General features: G+C 37.1%; 1 protein-coding gene across 1 annotated transcript in view; it reads left to right on the top strand.

Annotated features, from left to right (window-relative positions):
- Nucleotides 1-20,775, top strand: part of LOC124305144 (retinal guanylyl cyclase 2) — a 139,258-nt gene that overhangs the window by 71,945 nt on the left and 46,538 nt on the right. The window contains exons 3-4 of the mRNA XM_046764224.1: nt 8,230-8,581; nt 10,570-10,893. Coding sequence (XP_046620180.1) covers nt 10,635-10,893 — 259 coding nt within the window. The 5' untranslated portion in view covers nt 8,230-8,581; nt 10,570-10,634. The remainder of the gene's footprint in view (nt 1-8,229; nt 8,582-10,569; nt 10,894-20,775) is intronic.

Raw genomic sequence — 20,775 nt, 5'->3', positions numbered from 1 at the left:
ATAGATTTTCTATTTCTCTTACAATGTTGTGTATGAAACTTCCTTCGCTTGCACCGCCTCTGAAGCGCGAAAATATCTTTTTAAACAATATAACCGGAAGATTGATGGCATGACTTGTAATTGTGGCAAAATATACTTCACGTTCGATAGATAGATCGTACTACATGAAAGGTAATTCGTAAGTGCACGTTCTTACCTTTACTGCGCAATGCACGCAATTACTGATAAGTCCAGTTTTCTACGTGTTATTTAAATGGGAAATCGAAAACTCAATTTTGCGACCTCTTAGGATTTTTTTCCGGGCCTGAAACGATGCATGGTTTTGTTTGGGGTGGCAAATTAGAGTTTGAGCGGATGGAAGCAGAAAAAAAAAATGTTTCATTTCGAGTTACCCTAGTGTACATACTTCATTAGAATGATCTTGTTTCTAAATTTTTTTTGTAAAGTTAATTGAAATATTACATCATATCAAGCAGTGACTACAAAAGCATTTGAAGTCATTTTGAACCGCTGTTTACATGGCGATGAAGTAATGAATTTGTGAAATAATTTCAAATCATGTTGTCACGTTCACTCAACAGATTGAAGTAAGTTGTTGTGTTATCATGGCGTAGAAACAATTCCCGTCAAGTCACTTTCTGTCTACATAATAACCTTGTCAAATGTCAAGTGAAGTTGACAAAAGACCTTTTATCTGAATTTCACTGAACTTTACACGGAATCGACGAAGTGCTGCGAACCGAGCGAAGCGCTGATAGTGAATGATGATCATTTTCAACACCGTACACTCCATCGGTATTAACCAATCAGACTGCATTTATAAAAAGAGCAACTACTCACTGTTACAGAAATGTCCCAGTGATTTACTTTTCCATGATATTAAACAAGAGGCCCAAGATTTATCGCAAGGGAAGAAAAAAAAATAGAATAGGAAGGAATGATCTCCCGTCGCAGTGGAAAAGATTAATTTCCGGTCACTCTTTCATCCCCGCGGCCCTTTTCCGGTCAAAGGAGACAGGATGATATTTCGATTCTCAACGATGCTTTGTCAACTTCATAAGCCCCGCGACATACTTTTATAACATCAAAATACAGCATAAACTTTCCATGCGTCATTCAAAATTACCACCCGTTTCCCCCCACCGCTGCTCTAGAGTTATGTCCATAAGATATGGAACTATCTACCTCGCCTCGGTCGTGACGTCGAATGTTTATTCCACCACACTTTAATAGTAACAAAAACTCAGCTGCCATGTATTCGAATAAATAATCAGACGCAAGTTGATATTAGAGAGAGAGAGACTGATTGATCGATTGATTAATTTATTTCATTATGCCATGGCGAGTCTTGGGCGAAAAATAAATGTAGGAAAAATCACATTAGAGATAGAGAGAGCGGGGGGGGGGGAGGTGGCTAGAGTTCGGTTGGGTTAGGTTGGATTAGGTTAGGTTATATTAAAGAAGTGCATACGGATTTTCTACGGAAAAAGTAGAATCGTCGTCCAGAGGATCCGCTCTGTTCAAGAATATTGTCTCCAAATTTTAAAAGAATCGGTCGTATCGTTTTCGTAATATGATGGATAACACAGAACATGTCACTGAGTAAAGGGCTTACGTTATTGTCAATAATAATGTTTTTTTTTTTTTGATCGATTCAGATAAAAGAAATATGGAAATGAAGCTCGGTACACCTACTTCTGAACAAAGCGAACACCAATTTAATCGAATAATTGTCATCGAGTAATAAATTCCCAAAATTCACACACTTTTTCACCCGTCTACTCGTATTATATACCCCCTGAAGTTAGGTTAGGCCGGGTTAGGTTAAGATTGGTTGAAGGGAGAAACCCGTGACGATGAGCTGAGATTCCGCTGGAGAAAAAAGCAACAAGGTTTTACGAATAAGTGAGTCGAGAAAGCGTCGCACGGTATAGCGAGCGGATCGTTTGAAATGCTGCGTCTACTTTGCTATACCCTGAGAATTTCTGACTTTCGATAAATTTCCACCCCATGTACCAGACTGCTGCTATTGATCCGAAAAAGGTGCCTCCGAGCTTCTTGGGGAAAAACAATGGAATTCTTTTTCTCATCAGTTGAGTCTCTGACGTTCTCAAGAGTGTTGATTGCATCCGTATATTTTTTACGGTTTGGTATAAATTTGATACAGGAATCAAGTGTTTGCTTTCGTTTCTTTGCGGCCAGACGGATGTCTGTCCTTCAAAATTCATATTTTGAACGATCGATCCACTTATTTGGCATATAAATTGACCAAGGATTTTTATGTAACATGAAAATGTCTTACGCTTTTTTCCATGCGTGTTTTCCGTACACAAAGTACCAGTTTCTACGAAGGTAGAGTGAACCTACGAACGCGCATGCGCAGAGTACTGAAAATACCACTTTTAAGTCTTAAGAGTTAAAAATGATCTCTTCTGTACTGCGCACATGCGGTATCGCGATCATATTTGACATTACGCGACTCTAACCTCAATTTCGTGCTTCGTGAAAAAACGCGGAACATACTCTTGTTAGATAAAGAATCGTGTGCAAAAAGGAAGCAACGAGTTTACTTCCTTGTTAGACAGTATACCATTCCATAACTGGTGGATAGAAAAGTTTAAGAAGGCTTAAGGACGCTTAACATAATGAGCTTTTTGAAAATTAACTTACAATCGAGTTACAACTTCTGCGGATCAATGGAACATCGATTAAAGTCTTTAGCTTTGTTAGCATCTCGCATCAATGAAATCGTGTTTTTTTTATCACAAATTAATACCGATTTGACGTCGTTTTCGCGACATATATCGCTGCATATAAATTTCTCTCGCTTCCTTATCGATCGAATTTCTTGAAAGTTAAATTGCAACGAATCTTTCTCAGTTCCAAACCGCGAGGCTTTATTTAAAAAAGAATTAAAAATGAGGAGAATAATGCAAATTGCAGATAGTACGTAAAATGTTGCAAGTGACAAGTGTGCAGAGTTTGTGGCTAATTTTGTAAGCGTTTTCCATACATGTATTATTTTTTTATATTTAAAAAAAAACGTTATGTGTCAAATTACGTGAAACTTTGTAAAACTATGGTAATTTTCACAGAATGCAAATAATTGTGACGTCTGGTTTCTCTCTCTCTCTCTCTCTCTCTCTCCTTCTCCATTTTTTAAAATATTTTTTTACTATCAAACATATCTAAGCCTTCTTTAAAATCAAATTACAGCGTTCCTTCTATTTTCGCCTCTCTTCTTATCCCTGTCACCTTTTGTTAAAACCATTTCATATTCTTCTTCGTGCGGCTTTTTTCCTGCGATCTCAGGGAAACTTTCGACAACAATGCCAAAAATATTCTAACCTTAAAATTTTGCAGATATGTATGTCCTCTTTATTGTTTTCAGCTTCTTCCTCTCCTATTGTTTCTTCGTAGTTTTGCATAACGAGACAGACTTTTTTCTATCGAAAAAGCTAAAACTTTTACAGCAAGCTCAATAAATCTAATTCAATAGGTAATATTTTGATTTTTCACTCCGGGCAAAAATCTTCACACAATACATGATCTTTCATTTGTTCATTGCTTCATCGATTTATTTTCTCTTCAATCGGATCAAGTCTGTTCTGATGACCCCACAAATTCATCTATCTGCCAATTTTTCACATATAAAAGAAAGAACGCTTGAAAAAACAATTCTGTGTAATTGTTGTCTTCGTTTTGTTTTGTTAGCATTAAATTATCTCCGTGAAGAAGTAAAAGAATTCACCGACGACGATGCCGAGAGACATTTTGCAACTCTGTAGAGGAACAATTTTCCAAGCCTCACCTACTCCATAAACCATAATATATAATATATTTATTAGATCGTACTCTGTTGCCGCAACTGAGCTTTCTTGTACTTACATGTGCCAAAGTAGACAGGTGCCGTCAAGTGTTTAGGGCAATTACATTGATGCTTCGTAAAGGGCTCAGAGGCGCTTTTAAGGAAATCGCTCTTGCTTACAAACTCACTTGACACACATTCATGAACCATCTGATCCCCTAAGATTATTTTCAAGATTATTTTTCACAGAGTGACGAGAATTTCAAGATTGAAAAGAAATCTCTTGAATCTTGTCTCAACAGTGTGTTCAGTAAATTTGGCAATCTTCTATGATTGCTTGAACACTGTTGATGAATCTGAATTAATGTTTGGTTTTTCAAAAAGCAATGGGCTTCAAAAACTGAGTAATTTCCAAATTCGTGACTAAATGCTTTGTCCCATTTGGCAAATTATAGTAAAGTAAATACAATTTCAATTAACAAGTTCACAATTCTGATTTCCTCATCCGTTATTTTGTGTTTTTCGGAATTACAGAATAGCTACCTGTATGAAAAAATTATAAATTAATTCACTTAAAAACGAATGGAAGAACAGTAGAAACCGTTACTCAATTTTTGAAGTTTTCGGCTTTCAAATCATTCGTCCGCATATTTTTTCCTTCACTTGGTGTTTCAATTTTATTCTAACAGAGTATTCCCGTGATTTTTGTTCTCAAAATGATTCAAATCGGTTAATTTCGAAGGGTCAAAAAAGGTGAGACGGAGTGCCGCGTATTCTTTCGCATCCAGCTCGTTACGAATCTTACATTCTGAGACATCTTAAAGCGTGTATAGTATTTGACTTTGTAGTTATATCCATGTCAGAGTTGACTCTAGTTTTATACACTTCTGTAGAATCACATACTTGACACCCTGGGGTCGATTGTACCCCAGTGACAAAAATTGTTATGAAAAATGAATAAAAATTGTCTGGGAAGTTCTTAAGATCATGTAGTACTCCCACCCTTACCGACCAAGCAAATCCAGCCTTCTTCTTCATTTTTTTTCACAATTTTCGGGATATGAATAACTTCCCTAAACTCTGCTACAGAAGAGCAATACACCGTAGAAATTTGAACCCTTTTCGCTTGTTTGTTTATTTAATATATGAAGAAAAAAAAGTGAGTTTTCTCGGTCAGTAAAGGTAGGAGTACTACATGACCTTAAAAAGATTCCTTTGGAAACTATATACGTTGCATAGCAAAATATCGAAATGGCAGATGACATCACAGACCCGATTTTTTTTAATTTAATTACTTCAAACGAATGAAGAGAAGCGTCGGACCATTTGTACCCCAGGACGTCAAACAAGTATTAATGGCAGAGTTTGGAGGCTGGTTGATAATGATTATGACAGATACGCGGGACGCAGCCGCACCACTTTATCACGTTTCACTTAAATCCGTAATATCAGTACATCGTGATATCTCCAGAAAATTATCGTAATCCATCTCGCGCACCGACTGTTCAAAATCTTAAGATTACCTGACCGTGAATCGATATATTATCCATTTATCTTCATTCATCACTGAAGTCATATATTCAAAATTTTCTAAAGTTTAGCAGATTCGTTCGATTTCATTCTACAATAGCACATTTTATTCAGCACAACATTTTATACAGATTCACTGAAATCCTTGTTTTTTATCATGTTGGTATCGGTGAATACTATATTTTACAACATTGCACGGATATTAATTATATGATCATCAAATGGCAATATTGAATTGAATGCTGTAATGAAATAACATTCACGTACACAAAAACATGAAAAAAATTTCGCAGCTTTTTTCCAAATTTGTTTAAATTCCAAATTCTGAAATACTTGTCAGAAATCGTCAAAAATACTCTCAGTAGCTTTGGGAATGTTTTGATTTCGAAAAAGTTCTTTAAATGTCTTGAACGATTTAAAAATTTTTTGCTTCCATCGCTCGTCAGAAACTATCCAGAAAAAATAGACGAATGTAAAATTCATTCCCTAATCGTTAAAAACAGTTTATAATACCGCGCAACTTTCTTAATGTGAAATTTCTCTCTCTAATTGTTTCGACTTTACAACAATGTCAAAATGTGACAGATGTAAAATACAACTGTCAAAAAATCGCGGCAACAAAAGCTTTGAAACAATTTAAAAAAAAAATGCACTTTGCGGTCAACCATAAAATATCATATTACAGCTCTGCAAGCTAGTTGCTTTATTCCTTTTAATCTGTTTTCTCAGTTTTGGGAACACAGTTTTTTCCCCGTACCACTTTTCCTGTCCTAGTAACCGAGATTCGCTACTAGAATGCGGAGATTGAATCTCCGATATATTTTCTTTTTCCTTCTCCGCTCCGTTTGTTTTCCAGCTTTCTTTCATCCCTCCCGTTTTCTTTCTGTATTATTTCTTTGATTTTTTTTTTTTTTTTTATCTTTTTTTCTTCCTCTCGTCTCTTAAGGGGTGAAAAGTTTTTATTTGTTTTTTTCCCGTCTCTCGGTTAGTGGACGAGTTTTAGGGGTGTAAATATGAGCCGCAAACGAAGAAACGGCAGTTAGACGAAGCTGGCCGGGGCTGCTCGTCATTCCTAGTACAACACCGGAATTTCGACAAAGAAAGCTTGGGGATGTTTCTGCGTTCTGAGACTCCGCGACATGCTCTTTCTTCCCCCATAGCGAAAAGTAAGACGGGGGGCGGGATAAACCTAAGTGAACGCGAAACGGAAGAGGTAAGAAGGGGAAAACTTTGCCGAATGGCAATTTGCGTGAAACGGAATTGCGAAACCGGCGCCAACCTTGGTAATGCTGCTCTCCTACCGCGTGTTCTACCCGCCAACATCCCACACTGAAGAAACTTTTGTTTGTTACAGTCACTCAAATTTTATTTATAAAATGCGGTCATCGTTACAATAATACTGAATATCGTTGAAATTACTACAAAATTCAATACAATTGGCTGTTTTATTTGATCAGAGTTGTTCAGTTTGTTCATTTCATTAATCCGTTCAATTTGAAATTAAAATTTTGACTCAAAATGCCTTTATTTGAGTGAATAAACACTTTTTGGACAGTTTTGAGATGTTTTGGATATGTTTCAGGAATTGAGTTTTTTAATTTTTTATCTTCGATTGGCTCGCAATACGAGAATAATTCCACAAAATAAATAGCGGCGGTGGACGTGTCAGAAAATTTTAGCCCTAGCCCTGTTTCATATACTTGACAATTATGTAATACGCAATATATTTTGTGAGAATCGTAAAAAACGAAAATCAAGATTGTACACTACAGTGCACAAAAAATCGAACGAGTTAATAGATTTTTTCAGTCATATAATGATTGAAAATCAATTTATTATTCCACCCACATCAAATTATCTTAATTTTTACGATAAAATATAGTAAAACCTAACCTAACCGTAATAAAAAAAGAATAATAACACCGTATTACTGTATTTTAAGTTACAGCTACATAACTAATGTTGATTTTTTTCCAGAAATACATTTTTCTGTTATATTAAAACATTGAAATAATTAAGGACCGTACAGTAGCCACAACTACAAATTACTCGGTATGGTTTCGAGATTCGATGCTAATATTCTTCGCTTCTTTTGAAATCACTGATCTTTCTTCCACACCTTGAAAGTGTAAGAATTTTTTTGTAATCTCGTTTCATTGCCGCAGAAGATTGATTACCAACGCTCTTACATGTTTTTTTCATTCAATCTTTAACAAACGAAATCTTCGGGGAAGGATCTGATGGTTCATGATTATACATTATGTTATGGTATACGTCGAAATTAACCGTAATTATCAGTGGATGTGGTTCATATGTTTGAGTGTGTATTACTTGCAAAATATTGCAGAAATCTGCCAAACTGATTTCAAAGTTTTATTTCCAATTTCAGAAAACTATTCAAGATCACGTAATAATTTTCGATAATTTACAGTCTTTGGAAATCATTACAATTTTTATATAATCTGCGTTAATCTCCTGACAAAATCATTCATAATGATCTAAAATCTTGAGAAATTCATCCGTACAATCTGTCTAAACGCAATTCAAAAATATTTTGCACCCGTCCATTAATACATTTCAAAATACCCTGAACTTCTTTCCATGATTGTTCGAATCCCACTTAAATTCTTGCAAAACCATTCTCCGATATATCCAAATTGTTCCTATTTAAAAAAAAAACGCTCCAAAATATGTTAAAGCAATAGTATAGTTTTTAACTGAAGTTATCCGAGTTGATTTTTAAAAAATCATGTAATTTCTAGATCGACTCTTCGATTCTCTAAAATCTGTCGCAAGTTTCTCGTAAAAGATTAAAGTTTTTTGATTCAACGCTAAAAGTTTTGCACAAGTGAATAATTCTTCTTTCTTTTTGTTCTTTCACTATGTTTTAGATTCGTGAGATATAAGAAGAGTAGAAAAGAACCATCAAGCCGCGTTCAACTGTCCGAACTCTTTGAGGATTTTATCGACCGAGGAAGCAGAATGTAGACAAAGAAGAAAACCAATCGAGTTCCGAAATTCAAAGGCGGTCACTCGATCTGCATAAATCGACTCGCGCTATTTCTTCCTGGTCTTTGTGTTCGGTTTCTCTTTTCTTATTTCTTCGCGCAAAAGTGCGAGCCCGTATTCGTCCGGTCCGAAATTAGGCGGGAAGAAAAAACGTCACCATGAGGAAAAGGAAGCTGCCTCGAATTCAGAGGTAGAAGAATCCACGGTCTGCAAGCTCTCTGCAACAAGATCAAGGTCAGTCCAATCTCCAATTCTATTTTACTTTAACTCGGAGTAGCGACGATATTGGTCGAATTGTAATGAAATTCGTGGAACTTTTAGTTAAACTCTTGAAATCCGAGAAATCAATGAAAATTTTCGTCAATTATAATCAATGAGTTGAAGACCCCCCTTTTTACATACTCAGTAAAACTTTAGTCAAGCTTTCAATGTTGATGAAAAATCGTTGGGAATTGAATGGAAGTCAAAAATGTCCAGGAATTCAGGAAACTGGTTTTTAAAAATAGAAAAATGTGGAAAGTATTAATGGGAAAAATGAATTTGAAATGGTCATTGAAATCCACAGAATTGTCAGGAAGTACTTGTAAATATTATGAGATCTCATAAAATTCTGCAAAACTTTCGAAGTTTGTTAAAATTAACAAATTTATATGAAATTCGATAAAATCTCCAAATATCTTCATGCCAAAATCATTGCAATATCAGATACCTAAAACAATTTCGAAAACGAAAGTTTTACTCGAACTAATTAAATTGCACTATGATCTCCATTCAATATTAAAAATATGATGTGTAAACACTTCAAGGATATCTTCAGAATTATAAGAAGTTTGTGTACAATTTTTTTGAGGAATATTTCACGTAATTTGCGGAAACCCCAATCAAAGTGTTACTCAAATCGAATAACTCTGATTCGTCAACAAGTTTGCAGTAAATTGTAGAATTCTAAAAAAAACTTTTGAAAACGGTTCGTAGCTTTAAAAATAAATCGTTGAAAGTTGATCGCATAATGAGTTTGAAACTTGTAAAGCGTTGTCTCAAAAGATGTTTCAGAGGTTGGTTCGAAGATTTCTTCGAGAAGAAATTTATGAACTATTCGATAACCACGCAAGGTGGACTTTTGCTGCTTCTTGCCACAGTCCATAAATTTACTTCGGAAGAAAGGAAGAAAATTGAGTTATCTTGCCCTTACTTGGAAGAAATATAGACTCGAATGTCAAGAGTAATATCCTGACAGGGAAGAAACGAGTTTCTCACCATGCGATGACGTAAATTGACCGTCAGGCGTTTATTCGAGCGTAAAATAAGAACCCCATTTTATTTCGAATGAGTCGTACCATATACGTTTTTTAATTTCCCCGAAAGCACAATATTTACTTGCGTTTTACTTGATCGAAATTCAGTATTTACATTTCAGAATATAGAATATAATCTCTGACATTATTTCTTGCTGTCAACAGCTGAGTTTAAGTTTTTTCAAAAATATCATAATAATCGTCCACCAACTTTACCATGGTACACACTTGAATTAACGTTTTCGCACAATTTTACGTTCGTGCAACAATATATCGATGAACTGAAAAAATGTGGCAAACTTTAACCATAATCCTCTTGATTTTCATGCGCCTGGTGCATTTATTCGACATGCCTTAAACATTGTGAAACAACTGACCGACAACTTGAAAAAAAGAAAAAAAAAAAATGTGTCAATATGTGTTCTCAAAAGATCCAAAGACACTAAATCTGCAAAAACTTACGCTTTTTCACCTGGAGTACATAACTTTTGTAATTTTCGATATTGTTCCGCACAATTTGTAAGAGATACTCAATATTCGTGGTACTTTCAGGGAATAATAGTTGCGTTGCGTGCGTGATTTTCAGGATATAAAAATACAATCATTTGTCGTGAAATGCACAATATTTATTACTACACTATCGTCCGTCGGTTGTGAATAATCTCCGAATGGTTTCATCAAAAAATTGGACCTGCTTATCGAGAAATCCTATAAAATCGATTTTCGTGGATGAACTTTGAGTGTGCTTTTCAACCCTTGAACGGCCGAGTTGGCACGTAAGAAAAAACACGTGTCCAACGTTTTTCAACGTACTACAACATATCCAAAAACGAAGTAGATCGGTGGAGTGCATCTCGTGTGCTTGCCTTGTCAGCGCAATTGAATCGACAACGACACTCCTGAATAGACGAAACACTTCTGTCGCAGATTGGCGGGTGGTTTGACGCCCCGCGGGGTGGAGAGCTACCGGTTTTCCCATCAGCCCCGGGTCCATGGCCCCCGGCTGGTCACGCCTTCGCTGGTGGTGGTTCACCGCTCTGATCCTGGCCGTATGGTGGCCGAGACCAAGGGCCGACTGGACTCGCCCCGAGACCTCGGAGCATCGCCTGGTGCCGAGGGATTCTCAGCGAGGAAACGAGGTCCTAATTTACCTCAGAGAACAGTGCGATCACGGGACGAACGTCACGGAGATCGGCGCCCTCCTCAGTCGCTACAATTCGACTCTGACCCTCAGCATGCTGCCGAAATCCGGTGAGTAACGTTGATCGAATCATCGATAAGTTATTTCCTGATTTCTCGGGTAAAATATCCCGCGTTCCGAAAGGTTTGGGACTGTACAACTGCTGCGTAAACAGTGTCGCGCTGAGTCCAATGGCTTCAAAGTTGGGGAGAACGTTCTACTCAATGGGCTGTCCGGAATAAGTGACTCTGAATGTAAAAAAATTCGGCCGAACAGTTTTTTTAGCGGGGAATGAAAACAAAATGGTCGGAAAATAGATGGGTAACAATATCGAATTTTCAAAACATTCATATTGTATTTCACAGCATCGAAAATTTATCAAAAGGTAAAGTATAAGAAACCAGATACGATTTTTTTTACCATTCTTTGTTTTGACTTGCTATATTCTTATTCATTCTGATAGTTCCATAAGTATTTTGACTTCCTATGCTTTGTGACTGTTCGGCATTTCGAGTTTCTACATTTTGAAATTCGATGTAATAGATTTTTTAATCAAAATGAATCATTTAAAATTTTCAGAAATGACTTTTCGATCTTGATTTTATTCAAGTAATCGGTCCTTTTAGTTTTCAAATATTTTCCGCGCATAATTTTTTCGAGCATAATCCAACAAAAATACTCACAAATAAGATACTAATATTATCGTACTATCGTATGACATATGAAAATAGCTTTAAATTTCACCACAACTAAATATTCGACCCCTCTGAAAAAATTTAGATCGATTTATCGAACAAACTAAAAAAAAAACACATCTACAAATTTTTAGTAAAGTATTTCAATTCAAATCGTAGCACTGATAAAATTAAAATCCTACATTCAACAGTCGTTGGCTCTTCTTAACGTTTATCTATAAATCGCTCTTAACTGATATAGGGTTGACTTTTATTCGGGGCGAGGGGGGAGTTGGTGGAGGATAATGTGGTGAAATCAAAATTCAGTAAATGCTCGAATACGATTATTTTATATTTTAAAATCCTGCTTAAACGTACAGATGGGAATGTTTTCGTGATTGTAAGTCCTGAAAACTGTTGTTTTGCGAAAGATACTTTTTACCTTGAACGTAAACGACATTTCTAGCTCATTGAGAATCAGAAAATCAAGTGATACAGCGGGTGACTTGATGGAATTTGATTTATAGGCGTGATATTTAGCGTTTGAAAAAATCGGGATCGCTGAATTCCGACTGAATGTCAAGATTTTTTCAACTTCTATGACCGCTAACGGCGTGAAGTTTCTTCGACAATTCTTTTACACTCCTCCATCAGCTTATCACGGCTATTTTGCTATCTTGGCTTCGTCTTATGCTTATTTCAGACAAGTTCACAGCAGTAAAGTAAACAAATGGCGCGAAGAAATCAAGAAATCGTTGATGTATTTGATGCCCCTGAACTTTAAGTATCTTTTATTCTTTTTCCACTCATTGTAAATTCTGAATCTTGAAGTTTTTCCAACGGATTCATATTTCATGAAGCTGAGGATACGTCGCGCAAACAAGTTCTGACCCAAAGTCAGATGCGATAAATTATTTGACCGTTCAACAAGGAAGGCAAAATATATACAGGGTTTTTCATTTTAATCAATCTAGTCAAATATCTCGACAACCAAAAGTGTTAGTGAAAAATGTTTTGATCTGATCACTAATCGCGTTTAGGTGGCAAGTGTATCGTACTTTTTGGTGCAGAATTTGATTTCCTTTTTGATAACGATAAAAAAAATATACTGTTCCGTTTGAAAAAAACCAAGTTGACCTTCATCTGACTTCGGCGGGTCCACTTGCGGAAAATCTGACTCTGTCATCTTTTTTCTGACTTTAAACCTAACAACATTTGTCTAAAACGTTTTTTACACACATTTTTGGTTCGCAAGATATTTAACTGGATTGATTAAAATGAGGCACCCTGTATATAAAAAAGAAAGGTTATAAAAAGCCCCAAAATAACAAAATTCATAACTTAACTACGATTCGGCAGAAATCAGGAATATGGTAAAGAAACTTCGTCCTGTGATCCGCGTGAATTTAATTTTGATCGGGAGTCCTGTAACCGCTGAATTTTGACGGTGTTAAATTAGCAATTAATTTCCTGAAAATCCGCTCACGAAAATTCCATACGTTTCTCGCCAATTAGCCGCCGGTCCAGTCCCATTGTTATTATATTTATTCGCGATTCGAAAACTGGATCAGAAAAGCTGGCAGCTGCCCTATCGATTAATTCCCTGGTTCAAGCAAATAAGCAAATGAATGAAGTAAGGTCGTTGGGTTCGGCTAAACGGGGACAGCGGGAATAAATCACCCTTTTCACACTTCTCCTTTTCATTGTTAACCGCACACTGGAGGCTCGCTTATTGTTACTTGAGGTTCACGGAGCAGTTATCCTAGAACATTTCGTGCCCATTAAGTGTGAATCATATAATTCGCTATTAACGTAAAACCAATTCAATTTTGCAGATAATCAAGTCAAATTCAGAGCAAACATTTGTTATCTTTTCTAATTTTGAGAGACTGGAATTATAGAAGTTATCATAATTACGATGTTCGTGACCTCGTGATCCAGTCAGCTTTAAGGGATGTCGAAATAACGACCGAATAAGCAAATGGTATTTTACACTTTTTTTTATCCCTTTTAAGTAACAAAATGATTACAAAATTTAGAAAATCATCGAGTTTGCAAGTGCACTCGATTGGGCATTGAGAAAAGTTCGAAAAATTGGCGGACAAACTTCAAATATATTTGGAATTGAATGAGCATGCTCGCTTTGAGGTTATTTCTTACAACTGCTTTCTAACGGTATGGATTTTTTTCATGAACTTATCGCAAATTTTTCAGCGGCCAAATAAGTGTGATCATTAGACCCTGCAATTTCCCGAAGTTTCATGCAATTTCATCGCCCAAAGGAAGAAAAAAGTGTGAAATACGTGAATAGCTGAGTTTGTCGGTAAAACAGGAACACCTGTGATCGATTCATTGAAACCGCTGTATCGCTGACGAATTTCACTAAAGGGCTGAAACCTGATTTATGAAAAACAGATGACGTGAAAAAATCTAGACATCAACGACGAACTGTTGAATAATTTTATCATCACTATTTGATCTAGCTGACTAGGTAATAAAATGTCGATTTCGAGTGATCAACGGGTGCTAAAGAGGGCGCATTTTGCTTTGTGCGTGTCGTTTCTCTCCGAGGCAGGCATACAATGCCGAGGGAAACGTGCAGGTATTGCGGTCGAACAGTCAAACAGTAATTAATGACCCCCGAGGTCCAATTTAATTACACTCTGACGGGTCCTCGGCTCTTCGCAACGGCCGCAACGCGCTGCAACTCTCCGCACGGACAGCGGGAACTTTTAGGGGGTGAAGTTTTAAATCGGGGAGCGAGTATCCGGCTGTTTGACGGAGAGCAGACCCGGATTTTAGCCAGCGTCCACCGCACCGCGCATTTACACAATCCGTGTCGAGCACAAAGGCGATTAAAGCAAATTTGACGAATTCAATTAATCTGTGTTTCTACAGCTCCAATTTCAAATCCTCTCTGCCTGTTTCACTCACAACGCTCGGGAAAAAATTTCTTTGTAATGACTTAAATTTGATCCTGGCAACGAAATTTCTGGGTTAACATGCAACCGAACAAACGGTATCAAAAAACAAACACTTTATTTCCGAAATAAAACATTTTCACACAAGATTCAAAGTGGAGGGACGTTTTTTTTCTAAATTTCGAATCAGTTTTTCTATTTTCTATCTGTTCAAAATTTATTATCATACATACCGTAACCCCGATTAGATTACTGATTTTTCTAAATTCTATCTCTAGTCTTAAAACACACTCACGATTTTTTTCAAAATAGTACAAAAAGTTTTGAGCAGGGATGAAAGTAGAAAAAAACGATTAATAAATAGAAAACATTATTTAAAAATTTTTTAAAAAAGCGATCTCATTCTTAATCTTACCTGAAAATATCTTATTTCGAAAACAGAATGTTTTGTGTCTTGCGTTGAAAAATGTAATTGAAAAAAAAAAATTTTTTCAAGGTTGTTAAGGATCGTACATAGGAAAAATTCATCATGAGATCAAAAATGTCGTGATCATTCGGCTACTAAATTCACATGGGATATCCCGTATATTATATATAAATACATTTTTGGTGTGTTAAATACGCTTTGTTTCCCGGAAGTGAGTGAAATTCCATCATCTGTGAGGATAGTCGGCAGCAGGCGAGGAACGATGTGACAGAAATATCAAAATTTATCCGGACCGCCAAAATGTCGACGATGAATCTGCGGAACTGAATACTGTCAAAACATCACATCCTGACCGCAAAGTTTTCCCGAATTCGGGATCAGAAGCATTAGTTGCTGCGGTACTTCGCAACTTGATCGGGTGAAAAGCCAACTGACAATCTGTCATCGACAGTTAGCGAGTTTCTGGTCGCTGGCTCAATCCAATCGATCATCCAAGAGGTCAGGCTACACACGCATGAATAATAACATAGCAAATCTCTGTGCTGAGTAATCTGTTGATTGATGCGCTTTAACATGTTTCGAAAATCTTTGGTAAACATTTCCGTCGGCGTAGCAAATGCAAAATTAGCTATCGAGTCATGTTCCGAGTATGAAATTTCAGTTTTATCTGTACCTGAATGAAAATGAGTGCTGACATGTTAAAAAAAAAAAATAAGAATGCTGTATTAAAAAAGGAATATGTAATGTTTTCAATCCACCCGTCGGTTGAAGATCTCTAGTAAATCAAGCCAAAATTTAATGGTCGTTGGAATTTTATTCGAAAGATCTTCAGAGATTCATTCGTACTAAATTCTCTTCTGATAAAATCAACGTCATTCTGAGGGATTCGATCACTTTCAAACTCTAGTGGTACTGACTAGTCGTTGAAATTTTTCAAATTGCATGAAAACATTCAGTCACGTGAATTTCGCCAGAATATTTTGAATTCATTATCCTGTTTTGGAAAGCTTAAAATCCTATGACGTAGAACGGAGTCAATTTTAAAATCCTCTGAAAAATGACTAGAAACTTTTCAAATTTCCCGAGCGTTCAGTTACAACGTGAAACAATTTCGAAAACTTTAAAATCCTATCTAATTCAAGTAAATAAAAGTAAAACTTCACGATGATTTTTGTGATTCTGAAATTTTAGAATCTGGTTCACGTCAAAATCAGAAAATGGTCAATCCATTGGTTGTCGTAATAATTTTTTGAGACACCTATAAAATGTAGATTGGACATTAAAGTCTGAAAGACCAAGAAAAGTTACACTGCTTCGAATTCGACGAATCTTCCTGGTGAATCCACCATGATGAATCACGATCTCACGTTTATCGATCGAGCGTAGCACCTAATGTCTTCTCTGATAACATAATGGGGATAATAATAGCATGGCAAGTTGAATTCTGAAACTCAGCCATATCCTCTTCAATCTGGTTTCATTAACGGTGTTGGCTTTCCTCCAATTTCGGGATGACAAGCGCTAACCGCGGCATAATTTCCAGCACTCGACGCGTGCGAAGGATAAAAAGTTTCTAAAAACGATGATAACGACTATAGGGAAAAAAATGTTTTTTAATTCAGAAACGGTCCAAAGTTATTCCCTCGCATCGCGCGCTGTTTACGCGAATGAAACATAGCAGCCTGTCACACGTGCCTTCCAAGAGGGGGAAAAAAGTGACCGAAGAGCAGAAGTGGGCCTAAAAAATGGGGAAAATTAAATAAATTCACGTGGTGTCAGGGACGCGAAAACGAGCGATACGTGCGCCCAAAGTAATGCTGTAAGCTGGGTACATTTCATATCTCTTGCAGGAATTGGGGGGTCATTATCATACTCTAAATGGGCCGCCGGTCATACCCGTGTCAGTTTTCGTCTGACAAGCCTGGATTACAAACGTTTTCGGCGATGAATTACTTTTTTCAACCGGCTTTGAACTCTCTAAATAAACCCTCAATTTCAGAGACCCGTGGGCTATGTAAACTGTGCGAAAAACAGGGCGTATGAAGAGATGACAAAAAAGTGAATTTTCTCATGCGCCATTTTGAAAGCTTGTCTTTTTCGTCATTTTATGCGTAGTCACATTTTTTTTTCCTCCATAAAAGTTCTCCATGCCCAACAAATTCCCCGAAATATCTTTACCGAAGACCGTGAGTGGAAAAATTGCCCGCATTAAAGTCAGCATTATTTTTGTTATACGTAAATATTGTTAGTTATCTCTGACAGATTCCCAGATGCGTAATTTAGCAGATATTTTGCTGACAGCTTTTACTTGGAATTATTTGCTTGAGTTTTGATAGCAATTGAGGACACACCTTGTTCTAATATTGTTAACAATGCTTTGCAACCATTGCTGTCTTTTTGCTGGAAATTTTCACGCATGTTTTTACCTGGGAAGTTCTTCTGGCAAATATTTATGACATTTCTAGATTTCTTCACGATTGAAATTAAAACGTGAAATACTTCACGGTTATAAAAAAGCTCAAATCAATTCATGGATTTAAAAAAATAACAGAGTAAGCGCGAAAATAAATATGAACAGTCTTATTTAAGTGTCATGCAAAATAGCCAGATTCCCTTTCACATAAAAGGTAATTTTGTATGAATGAAATAGTTCGTTCAGTACGTAATTTTCGAAAAATAGTGATTCTAAACCTTATTTCCAAACGCGCAGAAGTGTAAAATTCATACTCTTCAGGTTTAATTTTTTAAGGCAAGCTACCTTTGATGAGCTGAATTTATTTTCAAGTGCTAACCAATTAGGATTGAATACAAGACGGCTGCCGTTGTCTCACCTGTGATTCTATTTCGGCCACAAGATAATTGAAGACACCATCAATTAATCGAACAATATCTATCGAAATTGCTCACATTGATTTCGTAGTCTAGTGTGATTGAATGTTCATTTCTGATTTTTCACTTCTCTCTCTCTCTCTCTCTCTCTCTATCTGTCTCGCTTTTTCTGAATAATTCTTAGTTTTCCGATTTGATAATAGCTAAAAGATCCAGCAAGGAACTATCCCAGATCAGTTGAAAACTAGATCGATTCCAGAAAAACCGAGTATTTTGCACTTCTTAACAGTTGCGAACCGACAAGAAAGACCAAATCAAAATGGCCGCTGTTGTCCCACCTGCGATTTTATTCCGGCCATAAAATAACTCCAAATGCCGACAATTGATCGAAAAATATCGCATATGAAACAAAATGATGGCAAGAATCGTTTGATCATGATTTCAGCACGAATATAAATCTGCCAGCTGCGAAATCAGTGAAAGAAAATTACTTGATTTCCCACCTATTCGTACATCAATTTCCATTTCTGTTAGCTCCTTTCTATTTCTCTAGCCCTCTTAATAATCCTTGTTTTTGCAATTTAATAAAAGGCAGATGATCCAGTAGGGAGGCTGTAAGGCCATGCGTCAAGCGTATTATTGGCCGACTGCCACCCGCCCCCGGAGCCGTGAGCGTCCTTGAGTCTTGCGACCTCGGTTATTCATCGGAGGGTCAAAAGACGGCGCTGTTATACGCGGCTGTTACTCTTCGCTCACGTAGTCATGAAACCGACATTATGGCCTAGGCCTTGCAGCAGCGAAGTGTAATCTCTGGAAGACACACGTGTATATTTGTATACAAGAGATACGATACACGCGACCATTGCCGACGAAATCCAGTCGCTCAATTTCACCTCCGGCAATTACTTTCTCTTCCCTGTTTACTCTGCGCGGTTTTACGAAAAACTTGACTGCACCCTCGGTGCTCCATCCCCTCCTTCTCGCGTCCTCCGCGAAAAAAAAAGAAATTGGCGAAGACCCGGTATCCAAACGAGGCTCCCGAGCTCACTGTAGCCGGGATTCTGGAACCAGGCATAATGTACAGGACCAAAAAACCGACCCCTCGAATGGAGACTGACTGTTTTACGTTCATTTAAATCGTGACTGCGGTGTATAATTAAGTATTCTTACAGTCGTTTGAGACCAAATGAAATCACCGGCTGGATAAAAACAAATTTTTCTTCAAACTTGGAATAATTTTTTATACTGAGAAATTTGTTGAAAACATGACTTCACGACATTGATATTCAACATTTTTCCTCTCCTTATCTCTTTCTCCGGTGTGTTTTTCCAGGGATATTAATATTGTTTGTATTAATTGTTTTTCTAATTTTTCGATTTTACTTACCTACTTTCTTTTCCGACCTTGCTCTCTTATTTTTGCTCTCATGCATAAATTTCACTTCTTCGCATTGTTTGGCGAGTAGATATGTCAAAACTTTTCCCGTTCTTTTTTGCAAGTTTTCACATGATTTTTGAACCGGTAGTTTTTTTCTCTTGCATTTTAAAGACTGTGACAATGCATTGATTTTATTATAATACGATATTAGTTTATACCTGATTGTTAGCTGCCATCATCTGAGATTCCACCACAAAAAACGTTGGAAAAAAAATTAAAGTGCACCAAAATGCAGCACCAATCGGAATACTGAAAATCGCATTGAAATTCAGCGTGAAAATTCGATTCTGGACCCTGTGAACAAAAACCTTTGACCTTGAGAATAATTTGTCGGCGTCTGTATCGGAGCATAAATAATTGTTCTCGAGTCACCCTGAGCCTTGAATTACCAGCGACTCGTTGGCTGAACTGCGGATCTAGAGTATTGATTAATTCAAAGCACAGGTAAAGCTTATTAAAGTCAACCCTGAACTCGTATATTCACTTTGCCGGGGTGAGAAACTCGCACTCGGTACACTCAAAGGTAACTTTTTGCCGGGTGGAGAAGGGGTGCCAAAGTACGCCGCTAGAAATTCAAGTGCCCTGAGCAAAAAAGCTCGGATATTCTTTGGAGCCAGCAGCTGGCTCTAACGATCTGGATGACGCAGTGTTCGCAGTCCGGCACGTGGTGAAATGATAAAGAAAATAAGGCGCCTCTTATTGCAGGCTGTTGCTCATCGCGTATTCCGCGAAAACGGCAAACAAGCAACATACAGTGTTGCAGAGAATCCCGATACTCGTGATTTTACCGAATAACGAGCCTACAAAATCTGACGGCTAATTTTAGTTTTGATACATAGTTTGTCTCTCAAATAACGTAATCTTGTAGTTTTTTTTTTTTTTATGTTCTCAAACAAAGCGCCGTGTGAATGAATATAAATTGAATAAAAAAATCAATGTTCACATTTCCAAGCAAACATCTCGCTGAGATCCGAGACACCGAAATTTACGTGAAGACCCATTTAATAAGTCTTTACAAGGTACATAAACTTATCTTCACGACTTTGTTCGAAAAATTGGACAATAAAACCTTGGTAACTTGAAACCCTTTAAACCAGATGGGTGACACGTGCTGCGTATGAAGTATTTCGAATTGATAAACTCTTGCATCGTTCACAATAACTGTACGATTGATAAAAAAAAATAAATAAAAAAAGAGCTACAAAAGTAAATCTTGACAAACTCTGATACGAAGGTCTCAAAACATGAATATCCATGTCTCAGAATCCCATCGAGGTACTCGCAGAAATCGTGAAAACTAGTTTCTTAGCCCATTTATTTATACGACTCTCTACTCGTAAACACGACAAATCGCTGTATGGTAAGCTGATTTAAGTCACAGGCTGAAGATTGAAATTAAAATTTTTCACTTCTACCCTTTTCGGCTAGTTATTCATTTTCCAAGCGTCTTTTCCGGAGCCTACTTTCAGTGCCAACACTCTCTCAGAGTCCCGAGCACATCGAGAGACGCACCGCCCCCAAAACCATCGCTACAATCGCGTCTGCGCATAACTCGGATCTTGGAGTGCATATGGACGGAAGGTAATGCATAACCAGTCACCTGACTACGTGTTCCACTTAAGCTGCATCGATCCTGCAGCGCTGCACTTTCTCCCTCCTCCTCC

This window comes from Neodiprion virginianus, chromosome 5 (assembly GCF_021901495.1).
Source record: "Neodiprion virginianus isolate iyNeoVirg1 chromosome 5, iyNeoVirg1.1, whole genome shotgun sequence".
Lineage (NCBI taxonomy): Eukaryota > Metazoa > Arthropoda > Insecta > Hymenoptera > Diprionidae > Neodiprion > Neodiprion virginianus.
Note: the sequence above shows the minus strand (reverse complement) of the source record. Positions and strands in the feature narration are given on the sequence as shown.